At 40.7% G+C, this 18,056-nt stretch overlaps 1 protein-coding gene across 1 annotated transcript; it reads left to right on the top strand.

Moving 5' to 3' along the window:
* The first annotated feature begins 1,087 nt into the window (after window positions 1-1,087).
* Window positions 1,088-15,971, top strand: LOC115170869 (homeobox protein Dlx4a). Its single transcript, XM_029727204.1, has 3 exons — window positions 1,088-1,686; window positions 5,474-5,670; window positions 14,179-15,971. The coding sequence occupies exons 1-3, from the start codon at window positions 1,350-1,352 to the stop codon at window positions 14,428-14,430; spliced, it is 786 nt and encodes a 261-aa protein (XP_029583064.1). The 5' UTR covers window positions 1,088-1,349; the 3' UTR covers window positions 14,431-15,971.
* Window positions 15,972-18,056: the final 2,085 nt, after the last annotated feature.

The following is an 18,056-nucleotide window of genomic DNA, read 5'->3' as shown; positions in this document are numbered from 1 at the left end:
ATTGTTACCAAAAGCAGCATCGGCTAGCGGCTAGAGCTCTGGCATAGGCTATATGCCTACAGGTTGACAGCAACCTGTGACATTTAGACTTGTGACTGAATTACATAAAGTGACGACTCTAAATGTGACATTTAGGCCTAATGATTTCGAGCGTCTTCGGCGCTACGTCTGTCATGCGCTGGGCTCGGGCCGGCGTGCATTCAAGTTGATATATATCGTCACCCATCTGTCTGCAACCTACAGACATAGATTACACATGACCGACTATGTAATGGTTTGCAGTCGAATGTGAACGTCTTCTTTCATCGCGGACAAGATTGATAGCTATGGGCAGACTCCCCTCCTTCTCTAGAAACGATCAGTAATTACAACTCATCTTCTCACCAAGTACAACCTCCTAAAGAAGAGTTTCCCATTTGTTGCATTTTTGTTTAAAGGAAAACATGATTAGTGTGTGTTATACAGGTGCTGGGAGAATGTGGGGGTGTGCGTGTGTGTGTGTGCATGTGTTCGTGTTTTATCTTGATGCATCTGAGCGTTTTGATAAAGTCAAATTTACAACAGTATAATAGCCACTGTGTTGGGTTTCTGCGCCCTCCCTTGAGTCTAGTCATGCGTAGGCTAAATCACGCATTGGCGCCAGATGGAAATGTAATGTATAGTCTTGTAATGTAGCTATGTGTATCGCGTATTAATTAGGCCTGTATACGTATATAATAATTGATTATCCTATGGCCTAACTTGTGCGCAAAAGATTTGTCCTCACGTAAAAACATCACTGGCAAGTTGTCAAGTTTGTTGACCGTCTTTGCAAACGCCAAAAGGCTACATAACAAAATCTAAACATGCTTGACATTAGATTAGCCTAGTTAATATATCTGTTACAGTAGGCCTATCTTCTCATTTAGCATAAATTGTTTCCAAATTCTGCCGCAATGACATGTCATTGCCGCCCAAACTGGAAGACCGACTTCACGTAGCTTGTATTAATCAAGTTAAATATGGTTTGGCCTCGGGGCAGGATGACATGATTAGCCACCGCAACCAATGAGCAGGCGCGCTTGTGAATGCCAAGCGAGGTAGCAACAAGTCTAAACCATATGCACAAAGTGTTCAGAGAAACAGTGCAGGTTTTCCTGGTCTCTTTTTAGAGACGATAAAATAAAGGGACTGCGTAATTTAGAATTTGGAGACAAACGGAAGGATTTAGGAAATAACCTCGTCGCTTCGTGCTCTAGGTATTGTTTTTTTAAATTGTTTTTTTTAGGCAGCATAACTTGCCTACTCAGTGGATATGCATCGGTCCCATCTGTAGCACTCTATGGTGCCCTTAACTGCGCCTCGAGTTTATGGACCCCCGCTCAATGATGACTATGAGTTCATTGTCGGACAGCCTGGTTGCTTCTGATCCCTCCAAATCTGCCTTTCTGGAGTTCGGACACGGCTATCCCGGCCACCAGCAGCACTCCCCCGGCTTGTCCCACAACCACTATCCAGTGCACGGCTTGCATCCCGTCGGACCCTCGCAGCACGATAGCCCCTTTTCTTCCAGCGCGTCATCTTATGGCCGCCCGCTAGCCTACCCTTACCACAGCACGGTAAGCGCACACCACCCAAGTGCCTACCTGCCATACCAGCACAGTAGCCACAACAACGGTCTGGGACACACGAGAATAGAGGAAACAGGTACGTTTTTTAAAAACATCCGTGTTGACATTTTGGAGTTAGTTCAATGTTTGTTGCCATTTTCAAAATGTGGTTACAGTGGCGAAGGCTATACGAACGCGATTTACTTCTAAAATTAGAATCGGGCACTTATATAGCCTACCTAAACCCTATCATAAGCCTGCAAATAAACCACTAATGAAATATAGGGAATTCCTAACATATAGCAAGCAGCATTACGCAAACAGTGCTCGGACCTAAAGGTGTTATCAATAAATAGGATGTTCCCATGTCACATATGTAGTCAATAACACCTGAGCACTTTTGCATAATAATACATATTTTTAAGGGTCAACAGTTGACAGGCTCGAGATGTATGCATGGGTAAAGCAAGGGACTGTTCTCGTCTCAAATTGATATGAGAATCTATTTGCATACGATTTCACAATACCTAGGGCTATATGTAGCCTATTTCACCATTGTAATTATTAGTCTAGTCCGATATTAAGGCGGATGATTAGACCTAAGGCTAGGCTACTACTGGCCAATTTGCATTTATATTATTGGGCCGCAAGACAGGTCGGTTGATTAGCACAGTAATTAGCCTAGCCTACTCTGGATGATGATACAGGTCACATGCAGCCGACATGGGAGGAAAAAACCGAGCCACTAAACATTTTGTCCTGTGGTCTCCCACAAAGCACAGGGTCCAGACAAAACATGTAATCTGAAAACCATTTGTCTTTGATGACGTTATTGTTTCTGTGATCCTACATTACTTCATTGATATTTTAGCATACAGATAGCCGCATAGGACTACACGAAAGAGTCACATCGTTATACCTCGTATTTTGAATTAAAACGTTAAACAAAATGCATGCAGCATTAATTCCACGTAGGCTACTGTCGATGATCAAACTAACCCTGTCTCTAGGTTTATACTTAAAATCAAATCGTTTATAACGGCTAGTCCTATTTGGAGTGTGAAGCTGTTTGGGACTAAAAGCTCGAAGACATTCAGATAGGAATATTAACCAATAGGCCTACTCCTCTCCAAAAAAAATATCAATTATGATGGGAGTGAGTTCGCTTAGGGGTTTAGCAGCCTATTTATATTTACACAACATCAAAAACCTGTGCGATAATCGGCAGGGAACGTCATCCATCTATCGTTGACTGACTTGCGATATCTCCACTGCACGGTTGGCAATTGCCATGTTTATCAACTCTCTCCAGACATTGAAAAGTACAACTTTTCACCCGCGTATTAGGAAAGGGTTTGTGTGGCTATCTTACAGGCATTTCGTGTGTTGGGCATGTTGGAAAGTCAAGAAGTATTTAAGGCCCCAGATAATATAAACATTGCAGTCCTCTTGAGCATTAACAAATTCATTATGTTATTCTTAGTTCTGATTAAAAACCGGTCTTCGTTCTGAACAATGTATTATTATTATTATGATAATATAACCATGAAATTATGAGTTTAATTCCTACCAATAACAAGATAATGGCCTAATAATAATAATAACGGAAACAATAGCAACAAATGTTATATCAACAATGATGAACATTTGTATGTTGCAATTATTTTTGGAACGCTATTAGCAGGCCAATAATACTTTTAGTGGTTTTAAAGGTGCTACACAGGATTTTTTATTTATTCTTGCATTGTCATTTCAGAAAATGACCATAATATATCTGTCTCTAATAGTGGAATAATAGTGTTTCACAGTATTACTTACTCGCCAATGTTGTGATTGGCTGTGATATTCAACTATTGATTTCTCCCGCTGGAGTGGCATCTGTTGTCAAACTGAAATATATTTTCAATAACAAAAAATTACAGTTTTACAGCTGTTTGAAGCTGGTGGACCAAAACAAAAGAACAGTTTCTGCATAGTCACACAGTAAATTGGCCAGTGTTACCTATAGTGTTGTTTTTTCAGTGTAACATTTCTAGTGTTGATTCAGGTGTTAAATCAACACTCATTGGTGTAAAAGTGTTGGAGTTAATAACCAGTGTTAAACCAAAACCACAACCATCAGTATCATATTTCCCAGCATGCTGTATTGCAGGTCGATTTTTTAGAATAGTTTGTTTTAATATCTATGTTTTTGCATGTACTTTGATTGATGAATTAATCTTAGCTACTGAAATATAAATACAACATTCCTAAACGAATAAAATCTGTTACTTGGGCTTATTGCACCAGTTACTGAAATGGTTGTTCCAGTTTATATGGTTTAGGTAGTCTTATATCTTCTTCTACCTGACCTAGCAGTCATCATTCTAAATGCAGGTTGCGGGTTAATAAAAATTCAAAATGTTGGCTATCCCCACTCTGGTTGGATTCCAATAGGAATTACACATCACTTTGCAAGCCATCATAAAGTGACTCGCAGGCCTGCAAACCATGAGTTTCAGGCCACTGTAATAAGGCAAAATTAAGCCCTCAAAATAAGTCCTTATTAAATACTTGTATTTTGTTGAAGAATGACATTTGAATCACATTCACTTAGGATCTTCTTTGGTGAAGGCCACAAAACAAAAACAAAAAGACTGCAACAACAACCATGTCTCTGTCAGTAACAAATACAGTTGTTAATTTAACACTGAAAAGTGTGGGCCTGTATAGACACTAGACCAGTGTTGATTTAACACTGGAGAATTGGCTGTGCAGTAGCATATGATGTAAAGCCTATGAGTTGTATTATTTGCTATTTGAATGGCAGGCTTAGAATAGAAAAGGGACAATCAAGATTCAACATTTCCAAAGCAACTTATTTAACTCAACAATACAATACAACTTTATTTCCCATTAGTTACAGCAAACAACAGAAATATGTCTTCTGCTCATTCTCAACTGCCCCAGACAGCACAAATCGCACATACAGTTGAGACGAGCACCGGGTCACCCCTGTATGTTGTGGGGTTAAGGGTCTTGTTCAAGGGCCCAAGCCACCTAACAATAGGGGGATGTCTTAAAGATGTGAACCCAGCAGCACTCCACTTGCCAGCATTTTTTTTCCCAGCGCCTGGCCCGGGATTCAAACCGGCCGTCTTTCGTCCACAGGTCCAACTCCTTTAGCCGCTGGGCTACCTACCACCTACCGAAATTCTCTGCAATTATGGTTCAACTTAGCAAATCAAATCTAAATCTTACGCCCCTGCAGTGGCGGTTCTAGACCATTTCAACTGGGGGGGGGGGGCAAGCTGGGGCCAGTTACATTAGACGTTATTGTTGTCATATCGTTTTCTTCACTGCATTGCAGGCATTAGCAGGCAAAAGACCATGTTCATAATCATCATCGTTGCCACTGTCTAATAACGGATGTAAAAAAAATAATAGCAAAAATTAGTTATGTAAAAATGATTTCATACTCCACATTTAGGGGGGCCACAAGGGGGTCCAAAATTGTTGTCACAGGGGCACCCCCCCCCCCCCCCCCCAGAACCGCTGGGGCCTAACGCAGCTGTTTCCCTAATCACTAGTTGGTATGTGCAATCTTCATAACAATGGGGATAATGGGGAGCACTATGCAGTCTTTATATTCCTCATGCTCAATGACCTCTTTTGCAACATGAGGTAGAAAAGAAAAGTTGAGCTCTTGCCCTCTGAGGGCAAATGAAATGGCTTAAATTAAACATGTATTATTCAGTAAATGTATGATTATTATGATGATCATTATTATTATTATTATTGATGGTGTTGTTGTTAATATTGGTATTATTATTCCAACATTTCTGACCTCAATTGGACTTCCTGGTGAAATAAAATACAACTTTTTCTTCTTCATCCCTTTGAAGATCTTGAGAAGCCGACCACAGTGATCGAGAATGGAGAAATTCGACTGAACGGAAAAGGGAAGAAGATCCGAAAACCTCGGACCATCTACTCAAGCTTACAACTGCAGGCGCTCAACCAGAGATTCCAGCAAACCCAGTACCTCGCGCTACCTGAGCGCGCCGATTTGGCGGCAAAATTGGGACTAACTCAAACACAGGTAAATATTTCTGTATTTTGGGCCCATTTTAATAGTCTATTTCAGTTATTTTTAACTGATATAACTGTTCAATAAGGTGTTTGTTACAAGAGGCTCTTCAACACACAACGATTTTGGTGGAAGTCTCTTTTTAAATGTGGTCTGTATACGTCTCAATAGTTCGAATGGAATACCTTACGCAAAGGGTTCACAAAGTGAACAATTCCTATAGCCTATTGTTTACTCGAGTCGGGCAAAATGTCCCTCTTTTGTAAGCATCTCATCTCACAAGGTGGTGAGAAGTTTAGTCAAAATGCTGTGCGTGCCCATTCTCAATGGCACGCCTACTCTTTGCATCCGTGCTACAACACCATATGCATAAGTGCCCGGTTAGATACTGTTAAGGCCAAATGTCTCATCAAAAATGAGACTGGTGCCTAATGTTATGGAGGTATGTACATTTAAGGCTTTGAGAATTTCCACTCAAAGTAGTTAAAGTGTTGACTCTTTCGATGCTTTATTATTTAGCATATAGGAGAAAACACTGGAACATTAGGTTCCTTGGTCAAATCAAATCCATTTTTATTTGTCACATGCGCTGAATACAACAGGTGTAGACCTTAACAGTGAAATACTTACTTACAAGCCCTTAACCAACAATGCAGTTTTGAGAAAATCCCCCCCAAAATTAAGAGATAAGAATAATAAATAATGAAAGAGCAGTAGTAAATAACTATAGCGGGGCTATATACAGGGGGTACCGATACAGAGTCAATGTGTCAATGTGCGGGGGTGTTAACTTGCATTAGTGTGATGTCCTGCCATGTTCATGGAGGTGTTAGCCTACTCTCTCGGCCTGTAACTGATATTGTTTCCCCTCATCCGTGTGTGGCACACACACTTTCATGAATATTTGATTGCAACATGAATGCCCTTGGTTTCAGCTGAAATGGCAGTTCCCTGTTGGCAGGGAGGCGAGGCAGCAGAAGAGCAGGGTGTATCACCGTCCTGTATTACCGCTACTTGTCATACTACTGTGTTATCCATCTCCTACTATTACTTACTTACTCATCTGGGCCTGTGTTTACTATAGGCCGGTTTCCTGGACACATGTTAAGTGTAATCCTGGACAACAAAAAAAACAGTTTCAATGGTGATTCTCAATTGAGCATGCGTTTTAGTCTAGGTCTAGGCTTACTGGCCCCGAGTCTCAGAGTAGGAGTGCTGATCTAGGATACATTTAGCCTTTTAGATCATAATAAATATGATTATGGACAGGGGGAACCTGATTCTAGATCAGCACTCCTGTACTCTGAGATGCTTAATGCTTAATGCTTAAGCTCAGTGGTCTCCTTTAGCCTATATAGCTCTTGCTTCAGTATTAAGCCCTCAATCTCTCAGCCACTGGGTTCCTTTTGTAACTAACTCCTCGCTTCTCACCAAGCTCTGTCTGTCTGGCAAGGGAAGAAGAAGGGAGAGGGGTGGAACGACCGCGGCCATTTTGTCTGTCAGTAGGAATAAAGGAAGAGAGCATAGCAAGTTATCGCGTCACGTTTTATATAAATATTGTGAGTCCCAGGAAGTTTTGGGGTTCCCAAAACGAGAGAAAAATAACTGCAGAGAAAGTACAGACTTTGGTAGGAATACATCATTTTTTATTTTGGGAGAGCTTACCGCTTTCAGCCAGGTAATCATTTTATATTTCTTTAAATCTAGAGATCTCCCTCATTACGTTTGCCTGGGGACTTAAAAAAAAAGACATAATGGCGAATCCAAAGGGAATATGTACTCTCAATGCTGCTATACATCAATTGGAGTAAAGATAGTTTTTGGCGTATGGACGGATATTTACATTTACGTCATTTAGCAGACGCTCTTATCCAGAGCGACTTACAGTAGTGAATGCATACATTTCATACAATTTCATACATTTTTTTTCTGTGCTGGCCCCCCGTGGGAATCGAACCCACAACCCTGGTGTTGCAAACACCATGCTCTACCAACTGAGCTACGAGTGGTAAAAGACCCTTCTGAGGCCGTGATGCGCCGCTAAGAGACTACGGCATCAGTAATCCCATGTAAGTGCTACACGACAGATATCTGAGAAAGCGTCAATGGAACTTTTTGCAAGATGAGCCCTTTTTACATATGACATCAGCAGCCTACATCTTTGTAACTGAGGGTGTCAGATAACTAATGTCCTCCAGAGCCTTTTCAAGTGGATGGCATTACACTGTGGCTTTTTGTTTTTGTGGAGCTAATTTCTGCTGGGTTATGCCAGATGTGCTATTACATTAATTGGTTTAATGTGCAATCCTTAAATGGATGAAATCACCCTCAACTATAGAGCTTACTGACATATAGAACTACAGTATTGTGACCCTCCCATTCACAGACACTTGACTTTACGGTTTCAAAGACATATAGAACTACAGTATTGTGACCCTCCCATTCACAGACACTTGACTTTACGGTTTCAACGACATATAGATTACATCAAGACAGGACTTTTTTTCTTGAAAACAATACTTTTCCAAATTTAGTTGGAGAGATTATTGTGTATACATGCATCTGAAAGTTGCATTAATTGGTACTTTAGAGACATGATATTTCTAGTACATAAAGGACACCTATATACACTGAGTATACAAAACATTAAGAAAACCTGCTCTGTGTGTCAAGAATGGTCCACCACCCAAAGAACATACAGCAAACTTGACACTGAGGAAAGCATTGGAGTCAACATAGGCCAACGTCCCTGTCGAACGCTTTCGACACCTTGTAGAGTCCATGCCCCGAAAAATTGAGGCTGTTCAGAGGGCAAAAGGAGGGCAACTCAATATTAGGAAGGTGTTCCTAATGTTTGGTATACTCAGTGTATGTATATGCTAAATATGAAGAAGCACTTCTCGGAACCTCTCTGATATTATGTTTCCTGGGCGGAAGCAGGAGTTATTGATTAGGGAGCTATTGGTAAGGTCATATTGATAAGGGTCCTATTGATAAGGGTCCTATTGATAAGAATCATATTGATAAGGGTCATATTGATAATAATCATATTGATAAGGGTCATATTGATAAGGGTCATATTGATAAGGGTCATATTGATAAGGGTCATATTGACAAGGGTCCTATTGATAAGGGTCCTATTGATAAGGTCATATTGATAAGAATCATATTGATAATGATCATATTGATAAGGATCATATTGATAAGGATCATATTGATAAGGGAGCTAAGTATAGATGATTGGGATCGAACATTGCTTTGTTGGAATCACTCGTGTCTTCTGGCCTTCTATGAGCAGCAACCACCTGGCAGATTACGCATAGACCTTTTTGCACCAGAAACACTGACCACCGCTCGCCAGTCGCCACACATTTAACTAAGGAGAGTGGTTTCCCCAAGTTGTACGGTACATACACTGAGATTTAGTTGAATATGTGGGACAGGATTTTCTGGCGTGATTTCTTGAACTACCTAGTTACCAAACATTTCAGACTGAAAGCCCTCGTCAGCTGAGTGTTGCTGTTCAAATGTAAAACCAATACTTCCAATTATTATAGGAACAGCTACTTACATTAGCATGCTGTCGATTGACGTTAGGGTGAAATTCATTCATAATTCAAGTTTAATCCAATTCGGCATTAAAGGGTTAATCAGCAGTCGCTATATCACTTTTGGATTTATAAATTAATGATATGTACCTATTGATTCTTGAAGAATATAACTCATAAATCCTTCATGAACTTAGTTAAACAGTCATACCCCATAAGAACCCAAAATATGAGCTTGTTTTACTCCAATGGTTGTAAACAAAGTAAATGTAAACCAACACTATTTAGCCTCAGAACATGGTTAAAATGTTGATATCATGGATGGTCAATCCTTGCGCCCATTGCACTGTCTATGAATTTGATAGTGGTTGCATTTCTCCAGCCCCATCCTTCAGCTTTTTAACAAAACGGGTGGGAAATCACTTTTATAGTTTCAACAGCTGATTTAAGGATGTCCCCCTTTTGAAAATCCGTGTTTTTGGAGGTCTTAGATGTAGTTGTAGATCCCCAACCTGCAAAGTTATGAGGACATATTTCATATGTCTTCTTATTTCTTGTTTTTTTCCCTTCTAGTATTACATTATTATTGATTATTCCATTGTTGGGTTTTGAGTTTGCAAGAAAGGCGTTTCACTGTACTTGTGCATGTGACATTAAAACTTGAAAGACAATATTAGCATTCTGTCATTGAAAATGATTTATGTGAGACTTGGTTTTTGTTACATCTCCACGAACTGTTAATTCCCTTGCAGGCATTGAATGTGATACACAATTATTATTAATATACCCATTTTAACACTTCTAGGTGTGCCCACATTATTATGTTTAGGCCTATGGGAGTTTAGGGGAGTGAAAGATGTTGGTTACTCACCATGGCCCTACTACTTTTCATGTTCATCAGAACTGTGCATGTGTAGGCTAAAGGCAGAGAAAACAACATAAAAGTTAGCAGAGTTGTGGACTCCAGTTACATGACTTGGACTACTCGAGTCACATGACTTGTAGTCGAGTCTGACTTGAGTCACAAATTTGATGGCTTGAGACTCGACTTGAAAGAAAATAAAATAACTTGAGACTTGACTTGGACTTGGAGCCTCAAGACTCGGGACTAGACTTTGACTTGAGACTGATGACTTGAAATTATCTGGACAGGTTTTGTAATGTTTTGTAACTAATTCTGTGGCACAGATTCTATGTGGATTACGCTACATGTAGCCAGAGAAAATAGCTGCAGCATCGCCCTTGCAAAAAAAAAAAATGCAAAAGATTGGCTAGTGAAACGCACATTCGGCACTCTGATTGGACCAGAAAACTGTCAATCAACACAGGAAAGGTGCGCAAGCGAACAGATTGATGATTTGATGTACAGCTATAGGATCAGGTGCAGTGCAAATGTGAAATTGTAGGAAGAGAGGATTGAAATCAGGCCAGCAGGCAGGTGGGAACCCCAGCAATCACTGGGGAAGCCAACACCCCAACTAGAAAAACATGTTGACTCACCCTACTTGTAAAGAAATGCCAATGCCATCCTCCTCTCTTTCATGTTGAGGGAACGGTCTATTGTCCTAGGCTACCTGGCTAAAATGCTTGCTCACTAGCCTAACATCCATTCATGGGCAACGTTAGCTAGTTAACATTAGCCTTCTACATCTAGCTACATATTGAACTTCCATCCTCTCAGGCCAGGGGCACAACAATGTATGAATTAATGGTCAGATCAGAATCGCCGTTATAATCATTGGCCAGTACGGAGAATTAAGTAAAACCACAAGTCCAAATCCATATCTCCATCCATAGCTAATTTAGGAAAGGGTCAATTTTAGCTAGCTGGCTAGCTAGCCACCGGAGGACAACAACACAACAATTCAAGTTTTTCTGTCAATGACATATGCTCTCAATGGGATTTGATAGGCGGCTTTCCTTGACACTTTTTTTTGGTGCGCCAGTACCATTCATAGTTGACCTCGCTCAGTTTAGCTCACTGCTGATTGGCAAATTTTTTAATATTTTCTTTTGTCAAGGGAGGCCAGATGCTCACTGGCTTCCCTTGCCTTCATGTCATACTCGTTTGGACCAGACAGCGTCAGATAGATGGCCTACATGTAGAGAGACAGAGGGGTGCTGTTTTGCTCGCTCGGATGCTTTCCCCCTCGAGGTACATTCAGCCTCTTGCCAATTGGGTAGGCTAATTGTATGGTCCTGGGGGCTAAGTGTTTATATTATGTAGGCCTACCTGTTTGAACTCCTGTTAGACAGATTTGATTTGTTTCTCAAGGGGTGTCTATTCAGACAGGACAGGTTAAGCCTGCTACAGAGGGTATTTCTTTTGGGCTGTTGCCTGTCTATATTTGGTAAATCTACTTGTATATTTTATATGATATGGCGCTTTCACCATTGGATCACCAAGACCTAATAAATCTACACTCTGAGCACGTCAACCTGCCTTGCCGTCAGCTGATTTCATGCCCTTAACACAGCTACAAGGGCAATATTTTACAATTACATAGGCTAATAAAAATATGTTGTAGACAAAATAATGAAAAGAGCTGTCTGGTAGCCTCAATAAATAGACAAAGATTTGTAGTTGAACAAGTTGTTGCATGTATATATTTTTTTTACTTGACTTGAGACTTGACGTGAAAACTTGTGACTCATCTTGACTTGATTTGGTCTTAGAATGCACGACTTGGACTTGACTCAAGTCTTGACCACGTTTTACTTGGGACTTGACTTCGGACTCAAACTTATGACTTGAGACTTGCTTGTGACTCGTATAGTAGTGACTTGGTCCCATCTCTGAAAATTAGTAAAGCCTGCAGGTCCCCCTTAATATATAGTGCATTTGGAAAGTATTCAGACCCCTTGACTTTTTCCATATTTTGTTACGTTACAGCCTTATTCTAAAATGGATTCAATTGTTTTTTCCCCCTCATCAATCTACACACAGTACCCCATAATGACAAAGCAAAAACAGGTTTTTAGACATTTTGCAAATGTATTCCAAATATCACATTTTCATAAGTATTCAGACCCTTTACTCAGTACTTTGTTGAAGCACCTTTGGCAGTGATTACAGCCTCGAGTCTTCTTGGGTATGACACTACAAGCTTGGCACACCTGTATTTGGGGAGTTTCTCCCATTCTTCTCGGCAGATCCTCTCAAGATCTGTCAGGTTGGATGGGGAGCGTTGCTGCACAGCTATTTTCAGGTCTCTCCAGAGATTTTCGATCAGGTTTAAGTCCAGGCTCTGGCTGGGCCACTCAAGGACATTCAGAGACTTGCCCCGAAGCCACTCCTGTGTGCTTAGGGTCGTTGTCCTGTTGGAAGGTGACCCTTCGCCCCCAGTCTGAGGTCCTGAGCGCTCTGGAGCAGGTTTTCATCAAGGATCTCTCTGTACTTTGCTCTGTTCATGTTTCCCTTGATCCTGACTAGTCTCCCAGTCCCTGCCGCTGAAAAACATCCCCATAGCATGATGCTGCCACCTCCATGCTAGTGGTGTTGCCAGGTTTTCTCCAGATGTGACGCTTGGCATTCAGGCCAAAGAGTTTAATCTTGGTTTAATCAGACCAGAGAATCTTGTTGATCATGGTCTGAGAGTCTTTAGGTGCCTTTTGACAAACCTTTGACAAGCAGGCTGTCATGTGCCTTTTACTAAGGAGTGGCTTCCATCTGGCCACTCTACCATAAAGGCCTGATTGGTGGAGTGCTGCAGAGATGGTTGTCCTTCTGGAAGGGTCTCCCATCTCCACAGAGGAGCTCTGGAGCTCTGTCAGAGTGACCGTCTGGTTCTTGGTCACCTCCCTGACCAAGGCCCTTCTCCCCCGATTACTCAGTGTGGCCATGCAGCCAGCTCTAGGAAGAGTCTTGGTGGTTCCAAACTTCCATTTAACATTGATGGAGGCCACTGTATTCTTGGAGACTTTCAATGCTGCAGACATTTTTTGGTACCCTTCCCCAGATCTGTACCTCGACACAATCCTGTCTCAGAGCTCTACTGACAATTACTTCGACCTCATGGCTTGGTTTTTGCTCTGACATGCACTGTCAACTGTGGGACCTTATATAGACAGGTGTGTGCCTTTTCCAAATGATTATGGGGTGTTGTGTATAGATTGATGAGGAAAAAAACAATTCAATCAATTTTAGAATAAGGCTGTAAAGTAACAACATGTGGAAAAGGGATGGGGCCTGAATACTTTCCGAATGAACTGTAAATGTAATTAATTCAAGACATCACAACAACAATAATTCTGTCATCAGCGTGTTTGGGGTGACACTCTTGGGCAGATCTCTTATGTTGGTTCATTTACGAGCCTTTGTGAAATGTGGGCTATCTGAGCCGCGTTTTCCACTCATCTCCACAATCAATTGTAATTCATAATTAGATTTTACTAGAGCTGCTTTTACCACGCTGTGGGTGTTGCGGTTACATAAATGTCTCAACAGGCTCTCTCCATATCAAAATATCTCTGTAAATTCCCTGTATTGTTCTTATAATGGGGAAAAGCCTGCAATAAAGGAATGCCAAACGTATTGCTTGAGTGGTCTGTAGTGGGGTTTACAATTAATTATCCTGGCAACCTGAACCCACCCACCAGCTTTATTTAGTCTTTCTTGTGAATGTTCTGTTTTTAGTCCAACATATTGTTCTCATATGGAAAATATTTGTATTATTCCTTGGCGCTAACAATGCAGTCATATAGCCTACAGTTATCATTTTAATAATTTAATGCTCAATTTGCCCGTATGCTGGCAACATGCAAAGGTGCATAACAATAATATCCAAAAACAATTATATTGACAATAACAACAATGAGGCCATGGATATTATAATGAATTATTATTATTATTATTATAGTGAGTACTGAGTAGACTAATAATAAAAATAATAATAGCTTATCAATGATGATAACGATTATAATAATAGCCTAATTGCAGGCTTAATATGCTAAATTGTATTTATTGTTGCAGGTTAAGATATGGTTCCAGAACAAACGCTCCAAGTACAAGAAGATCATGAAGCATGGCACGGGCGGACCGGAGGGAGAACACCTGCACCCTGGGTCATCCGGATCTCCGTGTTCCCCGGGGATGCCGCCACTTTGGGACGTTTCCATGGCAAATAAGGGGACGCCTGCGCACTCCGGGGGATACATGAACAATTTCGGACACTGGTACCCAAGCCATCACCAGGAATCTACGCCGAGAACTCAAATGATGTGATAGGATATGGGACAATGGGATGGAATTCTACCCGCTCTCCTCTTGTACATGAACCGCATAGCCTATCCCTTTTAAATATAGCTCCGAGCCCCAACTATCACATTAGAGACTTTTCATTTTTGAAATGGCCGTTTAAAGGTCTTTTGTTTGGATTTCATCCGAGGTTTTGCCTTACAATTTCTTGGACATATGACTACATGGATTTTGCTTGGAGGCCTATGTGGATCTGTATTTTGTATGCAGTTCAGTTCCAAATAAATCCTCAGTGGTCAACTATGCACTGCAATAATATCTATTTTTAGGAAATTAGTTTGAGCATGAAGATGCCTAACCCCGTCCCCATGAGTTACAAAGCAATTTAAGTTAAATTCAAACGTTTACATTTCACCTGATAAGTAATAATTATAAACTCATGCCTAACCGAAATGATGTCTTTGCATCAAATATTTAAATCACACATATGTGTGTATGTGTGATTTAAATATTTGATGCAAAGACATCATTTCGGTTAGGCATGAGTTTATAATTATTACTATTATTAATATTATTATTATTAGTAGTAGTAGCCTATTATTATTATTATTAAAGTACATATCAAAATATGCCAAAAGTGTAAAAAAAAAATTGACTTCTACGGAGCAATAATGAAACTAACATATCACACACATAAGAAAGGGTCAAGTATTTTACCCTAAAACATCTGGAAAAGCAATAGAGGGTACTATTTTAACATTGACAATGATTTTATAAAATGGCCATGTCAATTAAAGATAATTTGGGACGTAGCTTGTTAAATAAAGCTTTCATTCCAACAGTATAATTACCAGCAATTTGCAGGCAACAAAATATCCCTCTCCAAAACTGAAAGTGCAAAGGAACTAATAGGAAAAGGATAAGGAGCGTCCATCGGCTGTTGCGGCTCTACAAGGCAACGGAATCGCCATTAGCCCAAATGACTTGCAGGTGTAAGCTAATTGTAGCCTATCAGCAGTCCGAGACAAATAGCTGAAAAACGAGAGGCAAAAGACATGACAGCGCTCGAGTGCGAACCAACTGTGGTGATTTTTTTTAAGTATAGGACTAACTATTGAGCACAGAGGTGGCACCACAGGTCCAGAGTGGTGTGGCGAAAAAAACTATTATGGGGCCGGTAGTTTTTCTTGATCTGGTAACCTAACCACGTAAGTGCAATGCCTTACGCGGTAGGACATTATTCATCTCTTGTAAAAAAAAATGTTTAACATGGGCTGTGATGGGACCAGAGTTTTTCTAATCAGGTCACATGGGTTAAAATAAAAAAATAGAAATGGAAAAAGTCCTGGCTTTGGGGAGGATGAAACCCCAGTCAAACTGCAGCAACTTTGTACTTGTTCATATCTGAATTATATTTTAAAGGACTAGGGGGGTTCCTATACACGTGCACAGAGAAAGCAACATGATTGGACAATAAAACACACAAGGCTGAGCTTTCCTTATGCTGATTTGCATCGTGTAGTCCTACCTTATGCAACTGCAGGCCTAATAAACATTTACTCACAGTCTGTCAGCTATTGTGTTTATTGATTCATTCCAGTTAATAATTTTGGACAGAAAAATCCTAAATTGCCTAGTCAGCCCAAATTTAAATATAAACCAAATTTGATCCATTCTGATTTTCTCACAAACAAAGGGGTTATAAATAAGCATACACAACGTTACAGCTTAATTTACTCTGGCCAGAAGGACAGGGCGCATAGAAGGCTAGACTATGCAGCCGCTGTTATTAGTAGCCTACAGTTGATCAGACTGAAATATTGTCTCGCCTCCACGCAATACAGCATGTAAGATCGCTAATGTTTAGGTGTATAGGCTGCTACATTTTTGTAATAGCCTTTGCTTGTGTCTGTCGAAAGTATTGTGTTATCATGCTTGCTAAATAAATACCAGAGGAAAGTGAAGCGCGCGCCTTGATCTTTGTCCAGCCGGTGCGACGTGTTATTTCCGTGAATCTGATTGGTCAAGACATCACAGAGCCTGCGGCATCACTCGGATGCGAAGGACAGAAATTGTGCGTAAGTGAACAAATGAGGAAAATCGGTCTAACAGGTCTTTGCCTCTCTTTATACAGCTTTGCATGTATATTTTATTAAACTAAATCAAAAGTGCTGTGGAACTTTTTTCCTATATCCCGGCCATTGTCAATGTGCGGTTGGATTATATTCCACAAGTGGATACTCAGGGCTAAATATGCTAACAAAATCATTTTGTGTTGACCACAATGTTACCACTACGACCTACCTTGGTCTGAAGGTAGGCTTTTGCACATGTTATCGGAAGCATCTATAGTTCCAAGTAAGAAATTTCACTTGAACGCAGTAGTGGTGCGTGGTTAAAATCACCGAGGAAGCCAGGGAAAAAAGCCCCATTACAACCTATGTGTTTTGATAATTGCGTTGTTTTCTCTATAACCTAATAGTTAATTCATATGAATTACGACCGTGATATATAGGCCTGAAGGCCGAGACAATAAAAAGACAGTGGCGGAATAAATTTAACCACACCTTGATTTCATCAGAAACCCGGAGAGCAACCTCTGTCTGGTGAAGTCCATAAAGCATATCGCATGTAACAAACAGTTATATGACCTACAGCATGGTAAAGCATGTTAATGTTTCTGACATTTTCAGACCACTAAACAACTATTGATTTACAATGAACACAAATATAAACGCAAAGTTTTCAAAGATTTCCCTGAGTTACAGTTCTTATAAGGAAGTCAGTGAATTTAAATATATTCATTAGGCCCTAATCTATGGATTTCACTTGACTAGGAATACAGATAGGCATCTGTTGGTCACAGATACCTTAAAGGTAGGGGCATGGATCAGACACATCTCCTTCACATAGAGTTGATCACACTGTTGATCGTGGCCTGTGCGAAGTTGCTGGATATTGATGGGAACTGAAACACACTGTTGTAAATGTTGATCCAGAGCATCCCAAACATGCTCAATGGGTGACATGTCTGGTGTGTAGGAAGGCCATGGAGAACTCTGACATTTTCAGCTTCCAGGAATTGTGTACAGATCCTTGCGACATGGGGCTGTGCATTATCATGCTGAAACATGAGGTGATGGGGGCGGATGAATGGCAAGAGCATTCAAATTGCCATCGATAAAATGCAATTGTGTTTGTTGTCCTTAGCTTATACCTGCCCGTACCATAACCCTACCGCCACCGTGGAGCACTCTGTTCACAACCTTGACATCAGCAAAACGCTCGCCCACACGACACCATACACGTAGTCTGTGGTTGTGAGGCCGGTTGGACATACTGCCAAATTCTCTAAAATGACGTTGGAGGCTTATGGTAGAGAAATGAATGTTCAATTCTCTGGCAACAGCTCTGGTGGACATTCCTGCAGTCAGCATGCCAATTGCATGCTCCCTTAACTTTAGACATCTGTGGCATTGTGTTGTGTGACAAAACTGCACATTTTAGTGACCTTTTTTTCCCTCCAGCACAAGGTGCACCTGTGTAATAATCATGCTGTTTAATCAGCTTCTTGATAATTCATCCACCTGACGTGTGGCTTATCTTGGAAAAGGAGAAATGCTCACTAACAGGGATGTAAACAAATGTGTGCA

Source organism: Salmo trutta, chromosome 32, assembly GCF_901001165.1.
Source record: "Salmo trutta chromosome 32, fSalTru1.1, whole genome shotgun sequence".
NCBI classification, from domain to species: Eukaryota; Metazoa; Chordata; class Actinopteri; order Salmoniformes; family Salmonidae; genus Salmo; species Salmo trutta.
The sequence above is the reverse complement of the archived record's forward strand: the minus strand, read 5'-3'. Positions and strand labels throughout refer to the sequence as shown.